This window comes from Ptychodera flava (genome assembly GCF_041260155.1).
Source record: "Ptychodera flava strain L36383 chromosome 3 unlocalized genomic scaffold, AS_Pfla_20210202 Scaffold_25__1_contigs__length_14229661_pilon, whole genome shotgun sequence".
NCBI classification, from domain to species: Eukaryota; Metazoa; Hemichordata; class Enteropneusta; family Ptychoderidae; genus Ptychodera; species Ptychodera flava.
Window position 1 is genome coordinate 14,073,793 of NW_027248279.1, and position 15,213 is coordinate 14,089,005.

General features: G+C 36.9%; 2 protein-coding genes across 2 annotated transcripts; both read left to right on the plus strand.

Annotated features, from left to right (window-relative positions):
- The first annotated feature begins 1,799 nt into the window (after positions 1 to 1,799).
- On the plus strand, positions 1,800 to 2,192 carry LOC139125455 (uncharacterized). The gene has a single exon (XM_070691537.1). It carries the CDS (start codon positions 1,800 to 1,802, stop codon positions 2,190 to 2,192), a length of 393 nt encoding a protein of 130 aa, XP_070547638.1.
- Positions 2,193 to 2,403: 211 nt separating this feature from the next.
- On the plus strand, positions 2,404 to 3,312 carry LOC139125456 (myosin-6-like). The gene has a single exon (XM_070691538.1). The coding sequence runs from the start codon at positions 2,404 to 2,406 to the stop codon at positions 3,310 to 3,312; it is 909 nt and encodes a 302-aa protein (XP_070547639.1).
- Positions 3,313 to 15,213: the final 11,901 nt, after the last annotated feature.

Consider the following 15,213-nt stretch of genomic DNA (forward strand, 5'->3'; position numbering starts at 1 on the left):
TGTCTCTAGCCGGAATGTGATGACTTTTCCCGGACTCCGAGTTTGATGGCAGAGTAGAAGCTAGGTGATAAATGTTACTATCAAGTGAAGTCGTTTTAGTCGGGTGATAAGTGCAGTTTTGAAGGAATCTGGAACAGCCCATTGCTAGTGAGAAATGTTGACAATGTGAGCTAATACTGGTAGGAGAATCTTAATGCACTGTTTAACAGTGATGTTTGGATTGGGTCCAGACTACATAATTTGGAAAGTGAATATTCTGGTGATGAAATGGCGTAATATCGAGTGAGAAATATCAACGCTTTCATATAATCTCATCTGATAAAACCATTGCCCATAAGGAAAATATATAGCATTTTAAAGATCACGACACAAATTGGCTCTTAACTATCTGTATATGCAGGCTAATTAGTACAGCTGCTTGCTTGAGACCCAAGTACACACATTTTGCCCACTGACATGGAGGGCGCTTTTTATTAATATGGGAGATGTTTGCTCTTGCAAAATTAAAAACAAGCCGTCATTAGGTTTTTGTTATCAGTCTATAACTCTGACATGAGTGCTATGTAACGTTCCAACAAAATACTTGAGACCAAACTTTACTGTGTAATTATTTTCACAAAGACATGTCATAGATAATGCTAATTTTGATTTCATGTTATCTGTATTGTGAAGTTTACATCATTCATCTGACACAAAACTTTGCCTGGGCTCGAGAGAAAACAGTTGCTAGTAGGCATTATTATCAAACTCGCACTATCATATGTCAACCGAACTGAAGGGTTTTAAATTATACAACAATATTTAAGTAGGTAGTGCCATTCAGACATATAAGGATTGCAATAAATAATTTAGGTATGCAAAGGATTGACTTCATATCATAAAAATGGATAACATGTTTTCCTTTCGTAGGCTTCGCAGCACAGCCACCAGTTAAACCAAACAGTTCTCCCACTGAAAGACAATTCCATTGTGAACCGAAAACACATGAAGTAAAGGACCACTGTCAGGAAGCGCCATATGAGCTAAAAAGGATGCCTGCAAAATCCGAGTCAGATTTGATACAAATACAAGATATGTTATGTGTAGCCTTTGAAGAAAAGAAAAATCTAGAAAAGCAATTAGATATTAAAAAGAAAGAATTTGAAAGTGTTAAGAAAGAAAAGGAAAAGCTGGAAATATCCATATATGAATCAGTCTGTAGCACGACAAAACAGTGTAACCTAGATAAAGTCCATCGAAGAGAAAAGGAGACTAGAAATGCAGCTTTTAGAGACCAAACTAGAATTTCAGGAAGTTAAAAAATTGCATGAAGAGCAAGAAAAACTTAAAACTACACAAGCTAAATTACAGGATGATGTAAAACAAACGGAAGAAGAGCTAGGCAGGGCAATGGAAGAGAATTGGAAACTAGAAAAGAAACTTGAAGAAACTTACACCAAATCGAAGTCAGATTTAAAACAAGTACAAGACAAGCTAGATATAGCCGTTCAAGAAAATACTCTCTGGAGGGGCAATTAGAAATTACAAAAAAAGAAGTCAAAGAGTTCAAGATAGTCACAAGAAAGAAAAGGAAAGGCTGGAATTTGCTAAATCTAAATCAGAGCTAATTTTGCAAGAAAATACAGGACAAGTTAAATTCAGTCATTGAAGAGAGGAGAAGATTGGAAATACAGCTGGCAGAGACTAGACAAGAGGCAGATAGTTGTCACAATTTGCAGAAACAAAATGAAAATTTTAAAATTATGCAAACAAAGATAGAGGCAGATCTAAAACTAATTAATGAAAAGCTAGACGTTGATATGGAAGAAAGAAATATACCAGTACAGCGGCCGCATAACAAAGAACAAGAAGAAAAGCAATTTGCAGGAAGTTACACAAAATCTAGGTCAGATTCCAAACAAAAGCTGAAATTTGCTATCTCTAAACCACATTTAGTTTCACAACAAATACATGTCAAGCTAGGTAACGTCATCGAAGAGAGAAGGAGACTAGAAATGCAGCTTTCAGAGACCAAACTAGAATTACAGGAAGTTGAAAAATTGCATGAAGAGCAAGAAAAACTTAAAACTACACAAGCTAAATTACAGGATGATGTAAAACAAACGGAGGAAAAGCTAGGCAGGGCAATGGAAGAGAAAAGGAAACTAAAAAAAAACTTGAAGAAACTTACACCAAATCGAAGTCAGATTTAAAACAAGTACAAGACAAGCTAGATATAGCCGTTCAAGAAAATACTCTCTGGAGGGGCAACTAGAAATTACAAAAAAAGAAGTCAAAAGAGTTCAAGATAGTCACAAGAAAGAAAAGGAAAGGCTGGAATTTGCTAAATCTAAATCAGAGCTAATTTTGCAAAACGTACAAGACAAGCTAAATTTAGTCATTGAAGAGAGGAGGAGACTAGAAATGCAGCTTGCAGAGACTAAACAGGAAGCAGGTAGATGTCAAGATTTGTTGAAACAAAATGAACAGTTTAAAATTAAGCAAAGAAAATTAGAGGCAGATCTAAAACTGTTTGAGGCAAAGCTAGACATCGATATTGAAGAAAGAAATATACCAGGACAGCGAATTCAAAATAAAGAACAAGCAGAAAAGCAACTTACAGAACTTTACTCAAAATCTAGGTCAGATTTCGAGCAAAAGCTGGAAATTGATATCTCTAAACCACATTTAGTTTCACAACAAATACATGTCAAGCTAGATAATGTCATTGAAGACAGGAAAAGACTAGAATTGCAACTTTCAGAGACTAAACAACAATTACAAATAATTGAAAAAATGCATGAAGAGCAAGAAAAACTGAAAAGTACACACGCTAAATTACAGGATGATATGGAAATGATGGATATAAAGCTGGGCAGGGCAATGGAAGAGAAACAGATACTAGAAGGGAAACTTAAAGAAACTGGTACAAAATCCGAGTCAGATTTAAAACAAGTACAAGACAAGCTAGATATAGCCATTCAAGAAAGGGACACTCTAGAAAGCCAACTAGAAATGACAAAGAAAGAAGTCAAAAGAGTTCAAGATATACACAAGAAAGAAAAGGAGAGCCTAAAAATTGCTAAATCTAAATCGGAGCTAGATTTGCAAGAAATACATGACAAGCTAAATTTAGTCATTGAGAGAGAGGAGAAGACTGGAATTCAGTTTGCTGAGGCTAATCAAGAAGTAGCAATAGTTCCAGATTTGCAAAGAGAAAATCAAAGAAATAAGATAGCACATGATAAATTAGAGGCATATGTAAGGCAGATGCAGGATGAAATTGTCAGCATAATAGAAGAAAAGATATGCTCGAACGGCGACTTGAAATAAAGAAAAACAACTTTTACATGTTCCGTACGCGTACAGGAAGCAAACGAAAATGCTGATACATTAAAAGCCAAAGGTAAGTTTTGATTCATAAAGAAGACAAGTATAGGGCATACCTTTAATAACCTAGTGTCGAAATAAATTATAAAACGGTGCAGGAGAAGTAATTGATATTAAAATTCTTAAAGAGAAAGAATTGCTAACGTAGAATTAAACATGAAAAGTCTAGTACTTTTGTTGACATGAAAAATGTCCGTTCCACGTACATTCACCGAATCGTGCCAAAATGTCGACATATTGCTTCTACTTCTACGCTGGCAGATGTAACAATTTATGCTTTAATTTCATGATGTTATAACACTTGGTAGAAATCGTATCATTAGACATTTACCTGTAACTAGTTGAAAGCTAAAAGTATAGCTCTTATGATTGATGAACATATTCAAACATTTTCCAGATTCAAAACAATATTACTAGTACTCACATGAAAGGAATATACGACTGAAATATTCCCCTAGAGATGACGATTTTTCGCTTTAATACAAAAACGCATGTCTGTGATTTCTTTCAGGATGTTTGAAGATTGCCTTTGGACCGACTAAGGTATTTTCACTTCTTGCTGTGGTCAATTTTTGACAAATCTCATATTTTGTCTCATTGTAAATTATAAATCGAAATAAGATTACATTATGCCTTTGTCTGCGAGACTGTCAAGTTTGTTTGTAGAATATTTTTGTTGCATTTTACTTAAACATGTCACACTTTTTTTATACATTTCTATAAGCAGGTGAGATTTAATCATTGTCATCGATCAGCCACGTAATTATAATCAGAGCTAAAAGTAATGTCAAAGATTATTAGGACTTCATGAGTCTTAAAAGTCACTCATACTTTAATTTTTTCACTTAGCTACCTTCGCCTCATTGACATGACTTTTTTCCTTTAATATTTGCGAATAAAAACTGGTTACTATCACGGACAATAGATCTATCAGTAGTAAAAGTCGCTATCAACATAGTCAGAAGGTTAAATCAATTGAACTTTGGAGTTGTTAACAATTGTTTATGTGTAGTCAAGTTTAACCTTTGTCTTCTAAATGGTTGAACTAAAACAGTACTGTAGATTCGATGCACAGATTAATTTTATCTATGATACCTACATATCCAGTGAGATCATCAGCTCATCCTTGGATCTCTTTAAAGTTCGCACAATGACATCAACTTGAGTCACACACATCCATGGTATTCATTTCTTTTTATGGTCTGTCAAAAAAGGTCGCCAGTCTTTATAGATTTTTAGCAGCAGTTTAATATGTCAATGCCATATTATACTGCATTACTTCTATGTCATATTTTTATAGTAATAACGTTGAATTTAGCAATATTTTTCAGGATAATGAGTTCTTTCCCATCGCTTCATCGTATTATCATTCATTTATTTGCATGATACATTATCACCATTACGTGCGAGTACTGTGTCGAAAGAAATGATCCAGAAATTCTACAGATATAAACTTTAGGTTTGCCTGACAAATTTTCATACTATATGAAAACAACATTCTCTCGAGCCAGAGCAATAATTTCAGCTCCGCTGACCTACGCAAAAATCAAGCATAGGCAGATTACGCTGTGAAAATGCGGAAGTGAGAATTGGGGTTTGATTAATTATTCATGAGAAGATGTCATCAGAATTAACCAATCACGAATCGTTTTATAAAGTCATGTCGTATCGTGCGGGAACATACAAAATGGCGTCAAGCAACTTGAATAAGTGCCTGATCGTTTGTCGTGTGTAGCGGGGTGGTTCAAAAAAACTACCGAAGTCTTTTTAACGAATGCCTCGCTGTGCTTCGACAGACATTAGAGTCGATGATAGGCGATTACTAGCAAGACGATGGGTTGTCACCACGTATCTGCATGCTGATGAAGGGTTGTCACCACGTATCTGCATGCTGTGCCAGATCAAAGTCAGACGACTTCCAAAGGTTTGCGAATAGTACACGAAAGCGTGAAGAAAACGTCAGCTCTCGAGTCAGATCAGTGACATTTACACAATTAATTAACTTTCCAGAACATTCCAAATATGACATTTACAAATAATCACTGCCTCCAAGTCAGTCGAATTATTTGCCGGCGAAGACTCCTGAGAAAAAGAGGAAATGAGAAGTTGCGTTCACACCAACGCCAAAACGGTGCAGCAAAAAACCGAATGAACATCGCTCACCAAACGCTCGCGCTTGACGAGCCCCGGAGCGTCGGCGATCATAAGCTGTTTCGACTCGTCTATTTGTGCCCTGGCAAGGTGATAAAAACGGTATGACTGTTTGGATGCAAACAGTTAAAACCAAAGATGAGAATGATTTCCACGCTAAGGTACGTTTAGTCTAGCTGGGTCGTGTGTTATCAAGTCTTTTAAAGCCCTAAAACTATCTATAAATTATAACGATGTCAGTCTGAACACTATTGAAAATGACACCTGGATCAATAATCCAACTTCTCAGTTTGCTCAAGAGCGACAAGATAAAGAAAAAGATTTCAATGTAGGGAAAACGAGGACCACATAATAACGTTGTTCATTAAAGTATACCATTTTCTTAAATGTCCAAGACATTTTTCTTGGAGCAAGTATGACCTGTGTTGTCCAAAGGATATTGATAGCTCATAGGAAATTTACAAATAAGACAAGCATGTTGTGATTGCTCTAGTTACTGATACTTTTTACCGTATCAGCAAGATCCGCAAATTACTTCATAGAAGTACCACCGAGACATTGATCCATGCCTTCGTCAGATCCCAATTGGACTACTGCAATAGTCTCTTGTACGGAGTATCAAAAGAACAGCTTTCACGATTGCAGTCAGTTCAAAATGCTGCTGCACGTCTCGTCACTCAATCACGCAAATTTGACCATATTACACCCGTGTTGATCGGCCTGCATTGGCTTCCAATCGAAGCTCGAATAAGATTCAAGGTTCTGTTAATTACTTATAAAATTATTAATGGTATTGCACCCATGTACTTGAGCGACTTAATTGAGTTGTATGTTCCGGCAAGAAATCTCCGGTCCATGGAAAAAATACGTTTAGTCCCCGCCTAAAGGGAAGTATAATAAGTCCTATGGCCATAGGGCCTTTCTGTTCATGCTCCTTTCCTTTGGAATTCATTGCCATCAGAGATTCGCTCTGCAAAAAATGTTGAATGTTTAAACGTGCTTTGAAGACTTACCTTTTTACTGAGTTTTATCAACTGTGATTTTTAGCCATTTTGCTCATTTTAAGCTGTTTTTACTTCCTTTCCAAATTTCTTTGCGTTATTTGTGACTTTTTATTTTAAAAACCACCTTTGCTCTCATTTTAGTCATGTATTTTGTATTCTTAGTCATGTACAGCGCGCTGAGCGTATATGTAGTGCGCTTTAAAGAAGTTTTTAATAATAATAATAATTTTAAAAGCTCATTGTTTCCAGCCTCTAAAAAAATTGTTTTATTTTCCGTATGAAATTTGAGTTTTTTCATACACTGCTGAAATGTACTTCAGTTCAAGAAGGTGATTTCCATTTGGCAGATATTTGAAGATTGCTGGTAATCCCAAATAATAAATACTGAGGTCTCTATTTTCAGCAATGACACAATTGTATATTTTACTGACTCTACCAATTAGAAGAATTATACCGGGAACAAAGACATGCACCTTAACATGCACATACGTATGTCAATTTTTATGAATCAATACAAATAATGATATAAAATTCTATTTCTTTTATTCATGTTTTCATGTTTGTTTCTGGCACAGATAGTGTATTGTTATTTACAAGGAAAACGCACATTATCAATGCACATCAATGTTGGGAGACAAGTGATTACAACCCTTATACAATCTTAGTCATCTTTGTCAATGTACATATTATCATCATGAGAATCAAAATTACATTCGTCTGATAGAACAACATTCAGTATTTCTATCACATGAGTGGCTTGCTTGAATGTCCATATATCACACAAACACATGACATCATCTGCTCTAAATAGTCTACCAGCCTTTTCAATTATTTGATCAATTACATGGGTTGTAAAACCATGTGTGATATCAGCTGACATGAGCATCTCACTAGACTTGTAGTCACTCAATGATTCCCGATACTGTTCTAACGCAGCACGCAAACTACTGGTTTGACTTCGTGTGACTGTCCTTTCAAAGAAACCTATACTATTGTCACTATATTCTGAATCTGAATCACAACTGTTTATTAAGGCAGGGTGAGTAAAATCCTGAAAGCAGCTGTTTATTTCACAGGTACATTTATACATACATATATCACAGCAAACATGCAATGCTCTACCAAAGACGACAGCTTTATTGGAATAGATAGAATGTAGAACATTCCGTCTGCAATTTTCAACATTGCGTATATAATTAAGCATGTCTGGTTCAACATTACGCAGTTGCCGCTTATTGTAAATCAGTATGTGTATTGGCTGAGAACCATCCCTACCAGCACGACCTAACCGTTGCACCAATGTATCGACATCTTGTGGTGGTCCAAAATTAACCACACTGGTAATTCCTTTAAAATCTACACCCATACCTGCAGCATTTGTACATATCAGAATTCGTATTGTTCCCTCACTGATACTCATATTTTCCCTCACCTTTTCTTTTATACGAGTCAATGTTCATGAATGATAATATTGACGATGAGAATCGCCGTTTTTAAGAGAGTAGTCTTTTATTTCCTTTGAAAACATACCGTATAACTTTGCTGATCAGTAACAGACTCGCAAGATATATTTGTACGTGGACACTGTTCCTTTTTAGTTCTTGCTCCTTTAATTAACCACCCGAATATTTCAGACAATGGTAGTTATATAGTGTTATATTGTCTCTATCGGGAGATTCTAGAAAATCAATGCTCTTCAACATACACAGTGCCCCTTAATTTGTCGTTGCCTTCTTTGGTTGCCGTTGCAGTTATTGCTATCAGGGGATACCCGGTACCAGAGATCGCAGCTCACCTAGGTGGACCAAACCACTCCCTGAAAGGTTGTTGTCCACCACTGGAACTCCCCCTGTACAGGAAAAAAAAAGAATGGTTACTCACATAGTCCCTCCTCACTGTTACTTAAGGGCATACTTCTGCTTGTGGGGAGAATTGTGACATCTTTTTTTAAAGTAGCTGCTTCTGTAACTTCTAAAGATTTTCCATTTATGTTGTTTTTTGTCAACTACAATTTCATGCTGCCAAAATTTCATTGAAATACCAGGTATTCATCTGGTGAGCTGAATACTGTACACAGAGATACCTTTGCTATTGTTGACAAATTAATGTAGTGTGGATGAAATTTAATGGTACACTATAAAAGTGCATTTGATGCATGTAAAAGCAGAGCTTAAAACATGATATTTCAGCTGACAAACTACGGAGGCAAACAAGACATTTACTTTAATATTACACCAAAATTCAACCTTTGAAAACAATTGGGTAGATCTAAGTGCATAGATTATAGATATGTGTGCTATATAAAAGGAAAACAATTCACAATTGGCTTTTTGCATGTTGGCTAATACTCTTTCACTCAACTGTGTCGATTTGTCGGAAAACAATGCTATCTCTACACACAACTCCTTTGCAGACAGCAAACACCCTTACACACCATGGATTATTGCATGGATGTACACACATATTGTAGTACATCCATGGTTATTGTAACTTCCGCATTCGGAGAATGGATTACCGCGGCGGACAAAAACAGAGCACCCGCCCGACCAATCCACAGATTAAAAATTTACCCTTGCTTACGCCGGCAAATTAGGCACTCAAACTCATTAGATAATGGACTAAATTACTACCTTGCTTGCTTGGCGAATTGGGCAATCAAACTGGTCAGATAATAGATGCACAATGCTGATAAAACCTTTACACAAGATTGTCAAGATCAGTACAAGACCAAAACACCAAAGTTTGGTAGAATAAACCTTTATAGCAATACAATAAAACACCTACCCGCCCCTGGGGACGGACACGTAAGCGACCCCCATGCTGCAGTCAGCTGTGCAACCAACTTTCACAGTATACGGACTTAAGAGAATAAAGACAGATGTTGAATACTGAAATTTTAGTGCAATAAACCCATGCAAGATGATAATAGAAGGTCAATTTTGGAGAAAAGACAGCAATTCTTGGTCTTTGGCTTTCCTCGGGGCATTCGACGCAAGGAGCATGGGTACTACGGTTGTGTTTAACGAGAATTAGAAATGATCAGAAATTGCAATTCACCAGTTAATCAGCAACACTCAGCCACAGAGTGCAAGAGATTTATTGAAGGTAGGAGATCTGTTGCTACCCCCATGACTGTTTCTACATTCAAAAAGAATGCTCGCTCAATGACAGGAATCAACGGAAATCACTGATCAATTTTGATTCTCAATACTTGAAACGTATCAGGAACATCCTGCATCGTCGCACTTAGCTAGTTTCTGGACTCGCTCATAACCTGGCCGCTCTCCTGCTACCAATTGTGACGCTGGCTTTGGAAGCCCAAAACTTCACAATTCAGCCGGCTCTTGCTTAGCCTGGCCATACAAGGGCACAGTCAGTAAAGGAAGTTCAAATGCACTTGTAAAGCAAAGCATCTGCACTAATCGTGTATTAGCGTTAGGTTTTGGCAGGGTTTGTCTATGGTCATATGAAACACACAAGCCCTGCTGTGTACACTGCATTGTGAGTGCAATGTTGTGTATCTACATCCAGCTGCGATCCACATTACATGAACATTTAGAAGTCACTATCTTGTTTCAAAAACGAGGATGTATAAATATAAGAATTTCCAAGTCACAGCTGTCTCCAGAACAAAAAATTGACATAAAAAGATAAAATATCAAAAAAAGTTTTGTTTTATTTAACTGATTAAAAGCTTTTACTATCGCCTAGACACACCTGTTTGTTGTGAGACTCATTTCTCTCTCAGGGCAGAGACACTTCTCCTTTTCTGTGCTCACGCATGGTAGATCGACCTTGTTGGGCGCGGCCGTGCTTACTAATACAACATTTCTTCACTGTTTTGAAAAACAAAGTCTTGCCATCTATCAACTTGGAGGCACAGGCTACATTTTTGTAATGTTTAAGGGACTAATGACAATAGGTTGGGATATTATTTTGGTCAAATAGGAATTGAATAATCAACATGAAAATACTTTTTATCAAAAAAGAGAAATCACCATGAGTTAAATATCTATCACAGTGGGCTGTTATATCATGGCGGCCTTAAAAGACGTGCGCTGTCCAACCTCCTCAAGCTTTTTTCTGTTTCTCCAATAATTGAGAGTTTATTATACCTTGGCTCAAATAGTTATTGGCGTTATATCATTGTGGTTCATGTGAACTACTTTTTAAGCCATATGGTACCTAAGAGTAGAAAGCGACAACGGCAGAAGTCTTTGACAAGTCCCACGTGTGGTCTTGACATGGCGTCTGCTACCATGAGTATTGGCAATGAGAGTGTTGCACAACATGCTGATGAAGATATTTTCCCATAACTGTCGTCACCAGAACTGAAGGCTTTGGCAACATTACTTATTAAGCAAAATGAAACTTTTTCACTCAAAATAGACCAAGTGAAAGAAGAATTAACTCTAGAAATCTCCTTGGTAGTCGCTAAATTGAACTCAACGGTGGAAAATGTTACAGACTTGAAGGAAAGGGTCGCTGACGTGGAATGCTGTCAAGAGTGCTAGTCATAGGAGATTGATTTCTTGCGTAAGATGCCGCTTAATTAGCGTCGTGAGCAGATTACCGCTCAGTTGTTTTTAGATAGATATAGTCGAAAATATTATATAACTATACGTGGTATCCACTATGAAAAGGATGATGATTTAGAACGCAACCTCGGACCTTTTTGAAGAACTCGTTAAAACTCCTGACGGCTGAAACCGTACAATGGAGCTATGTTCATCGTCTTGGCAATGTCTTCTGAAAGTCGCCCGTCTCCCCAGTCATCACAAGAGTTGTCAGTCTCAGTGATAGGAATGACGTGCTCAGTTGTGGACATTTATTGAAGGACAACAACTTTATCGTTCATGAACATTTACTATAGTTTCCTACTCACACACAAAAACCATTGGTAGGAAACTTTTTAACTATAACAATGTCTGAAAAATTTCAACTTTCCTCCAAACAACAGCAGAACTTGCAATTGCTTGTCATCTCCCTTTTGCTATAAACCACTTGGTCACATAATAACTGGTGACCTGTCCATCATTACCAACAGCAAACTCCAGCAACTCTTTCAATATGGCCCAAAATATCGGGAGCCACAAAATATTAATTGGAAATTTAATTTCAAATTATCATGGATCCGCCGAAAAATATGCGAGACAGTGGGTTGCAGTTGAAGAAAGTTGATGTGAATGCCTCTCTGACTGGCTGAGCAAAGTCAGAGACAAATTAAAATCACGTATTTCACATCTCCGTTCTCCCACTAAAGGAGTAAATTCTTCCTCAGTATTAGATGACCCGTCTGTCAAAGCATGCCTTGATGCTTTACACAACGAATATGTTGTAGTTCCTGCAGACAAAGCTTCAAACAACATTATCTTTGTCTGTAGGAATTATTATATCCAGTGTATAATAGATGAATTAAATCTTCATTCAGATAAGAGTAATACAACCTATACTCTTTCCTCCCTCTCTGATGAAGATATTTTTTCAAACCATTCATCTATGCTCAGTGAATTTGGCATTCCTTTGAAAGAGAAGGACAAAACACTGCCTATGTTGTATTGGATACCTAAACTGCACAAGAACCCTTACAAACATCGGTTTATTGCAGGATCAAGCAAATGCACTACTAAACATCTGTCACAATTATTGACTATAATTTTAACAACCATCAAAAATGGTCTTTTTCGATATTGTGACAAAGTGTATGAAACGAGTGGGTAGAATCAAATGTGGATATTAAAAAATTCCAAGGAATTGTTGCTTGATTTAAATGTCAAGAAAAACAAGTACAGGTCAATCCGAACATTTGACTTTTCCACACTATACAACAATTCCCCACGATAAACTTAAAACAAGGTTGTCATAATATCTTGTTAAACAAGCTTTCCTGCATAAAAATGGCAGTAGATGGTACCAATACTTATCATCAAACATGGGTCAGGTTATTTTAGTAACAACATGGATGCCCAGCACAAATACACAGATGAAGAAGTTGTAAAAATGCTTAATTGCTTGATCGACTACACATATTTGGTAAGTTTGGTGTATGACCTTTCAACAATCTATCGGCATACCAATGGGTACAAATTGTGCACCACTTCTTGCTGACTTATTTCTCTATTCATATGAAGCAGAGTTCCTACAATCTCTCTACAAAGCAAGGTCTAAAAAACTTGCAAGGCGTTTTAACAACACGCACAGATATATTGATGATCTGATTAGTCTAAACAATCCAGACATATCAAATTACTTACATCATATATACCCTGATGAATTGGAAATCAAAGAAACAACTGAGAGTAGGAACTCAGCTTCATATCTTGATCTGTTCCTGCAAGTGGGTACTAATGGGCTACACACTAAGCTGTATGACAAAAGGGATGATTTTGATTTTGAAATCATAAATTATCCCCACTTATCAACTAATATTTCATCTGCACCTGCTTATGGTGTGTATGTGTCTCAACTTCTCAGATATTGTAGGGCTTGTGATTCCTATGCGGATTTTCAAATGAGACACAGCTTATTAGTATCAAAACTAGTGAGACAGGGATACACATCCAAAAGACTCGTGAGGACTTTCAAAAAGTTCTACGGTCGATATGATGACATTGTGGCCAAATATGACACCTCGGTCACTCAAATGATTAGCGACAGCATTCCCGGCTTTGACTTATAACAGTGATTCATATACTGTATCACTTCATACAATATTTAGACAATTTTGGGACCAATCCTAACGGGTGTAGCATGCTAGCAGGGTACGCTTACCCATTCCGGACACCTGGTACCACCACTAACTATCAGTGGTTCAGGATGGTCCTACTTAAATTTGTAAATCTCATATGTCCCATAGACCTGTAATGTATTAGCTTGAATGAAAATGATTATTGGACCAGTTTAATGTCATATTACCACCTGCCCTACAGAATGCACGCAATATACTGTTGCCCGCGTATTAGACGGCCAAGAAAGATGGCCATCCTGTAAACTTACGAGTACCACCTCCAGACTGTTGTGCTTTGTTAATTGTTAACGGTAAAGAGAGCAAACGCTTAGATGCAGTGGTTTATTTTTTTTATATGTAAACAGATTGTCCAGATATGCACTGAATTTTAATTTGTCACAGTTGTTGTTTTTTCTTTTGTTTTTCTCTGTCTCTCTCATATTGTTAGTCACGAGGTTGGAGACGCTTGCCTTTCCCCGTTGTGCTCCATCTGTTGGAGCTTTTCGTATGAAGTTTGGTCGGTTTTTTGTTGTTTTTCTTTCTTGTTTCTCTTTGTTTTCGTTCTTCCTTTTTGTTTTTTTCCTTGAGTGTTGATATTTCCCCTTTGTTTGCTCTCTTCCTTTCCTTTGTACGTGATGACAATCCCCATTTACAGCTATTGTATACATTTTGTGTATTTTGTAAGTTATTTATTTCAGTTTTATTTCCGACAACTTAATGTATGGCTGTTACTCCCAAAGTTGAAATAGCCTCATATAATTGCAATGGATTAGCAAATTCAGTTAAAAGAAGAGTGATTTTTACTTGGTTACGAGATAAATCTTACAACATCTATTGTTTGCAAGAAACTCAGTCCACTGTATGTCATGAAAGTTACTGGAAAGCTAAATGGGGTGCGGATATTTTTTCAGTCATGGTACTTGTAATCGGAGGATTGCAATTCTTTTTAAAATAATTTTTCGTATACAGTAGCCTAGACAAGTGTAGATTCTGAGGGTAGGTGAATTATGCTTGATATTGCTGTTGATACACACGGTTCATTCTTGTTTGTTTATATGCCCCAAATGATGGTAATCCCCTTTTCTTTGAGAATATCCACTCACAAATTGTCGATTTCTGTGGTGATGTGTAGGATATCATCATTTGCGGGGACTTTAACACCGTTCAAGATGATTTGGTTGACAGATTAGGTAGTGGAAAGAATGTTTATCATCGGAATGCATTCCAGAGTATTAAAAATTAATGCATTAGTGGGACTTGCATGACATCTGGTGATTACGTAACCCTTCTGTTGGCGATACACGAGGAGGAGAGGCAATTCGGCCTGTAAAATTGATTATTTTTAGTGCCATTTTCTTTTGTCGCAAAAATAACAGATGTTGCCATCGGCGAATATATCGCTCAGATCATCACCTCATTGGTATTGGTTTGGAAACTAATGTTTTCACAAGTGGAAAGAAAGGGGTATTGGCACTTCATAATTGTCTCCTCAAAGATCAAAATTTCATTATCCATTCACAACGTTTTATTTCCAACTTTTTTGTTACTAATAATGGCTCTGCAAACCCTCACAGTGTCTCGGATACCTTTAAGTATGCTTTTAGAGGCCGCTGTATTACGTTTAGCTCATTTAAGCACCCCAAAAGAACAGAAAATGAGAATTGTCTTATTAGAGATATTAATGAATTACATGCCATTATCGATTCTCGGTCTAGTCATTGTCGAGTTGACCTTTCTCTCCGTTTGTTATTGAAACAGGAAGAACTCGAATCTCTGTATGCACAAAGAATAGTTGGTCTCATTATTCGTGCTAAAGCCAGGTGGATGGCTGGTGGCGAATGTCCGATGAAATATTTTCTTAATCTGTTGACAGGAATCATTCGAGAAAAAATATCATGACTTTAGTACAACCTGATGGTACCTTTCTGTCAGACCAATTACAGATTTCGAGTGAAGAAGTTT

What these genes read in the sequence shown, in the direction of transcription:
- LOC139125456 (XM_070691538.1), top strand. Translation starts at nt 2,404, where the DNA reads ATGCAGCTTGCAGAGACTAAACAGGAAGCAGGTAGATGTCAAGATTTG.
- LOC139125455 (XM_070691537.1), top strand. Translation starts at nt 1,800, where the DNA reads ATGGAAGAAAGAAATATACCAGTACAGCGGCCGCATAACAAAGAACAA.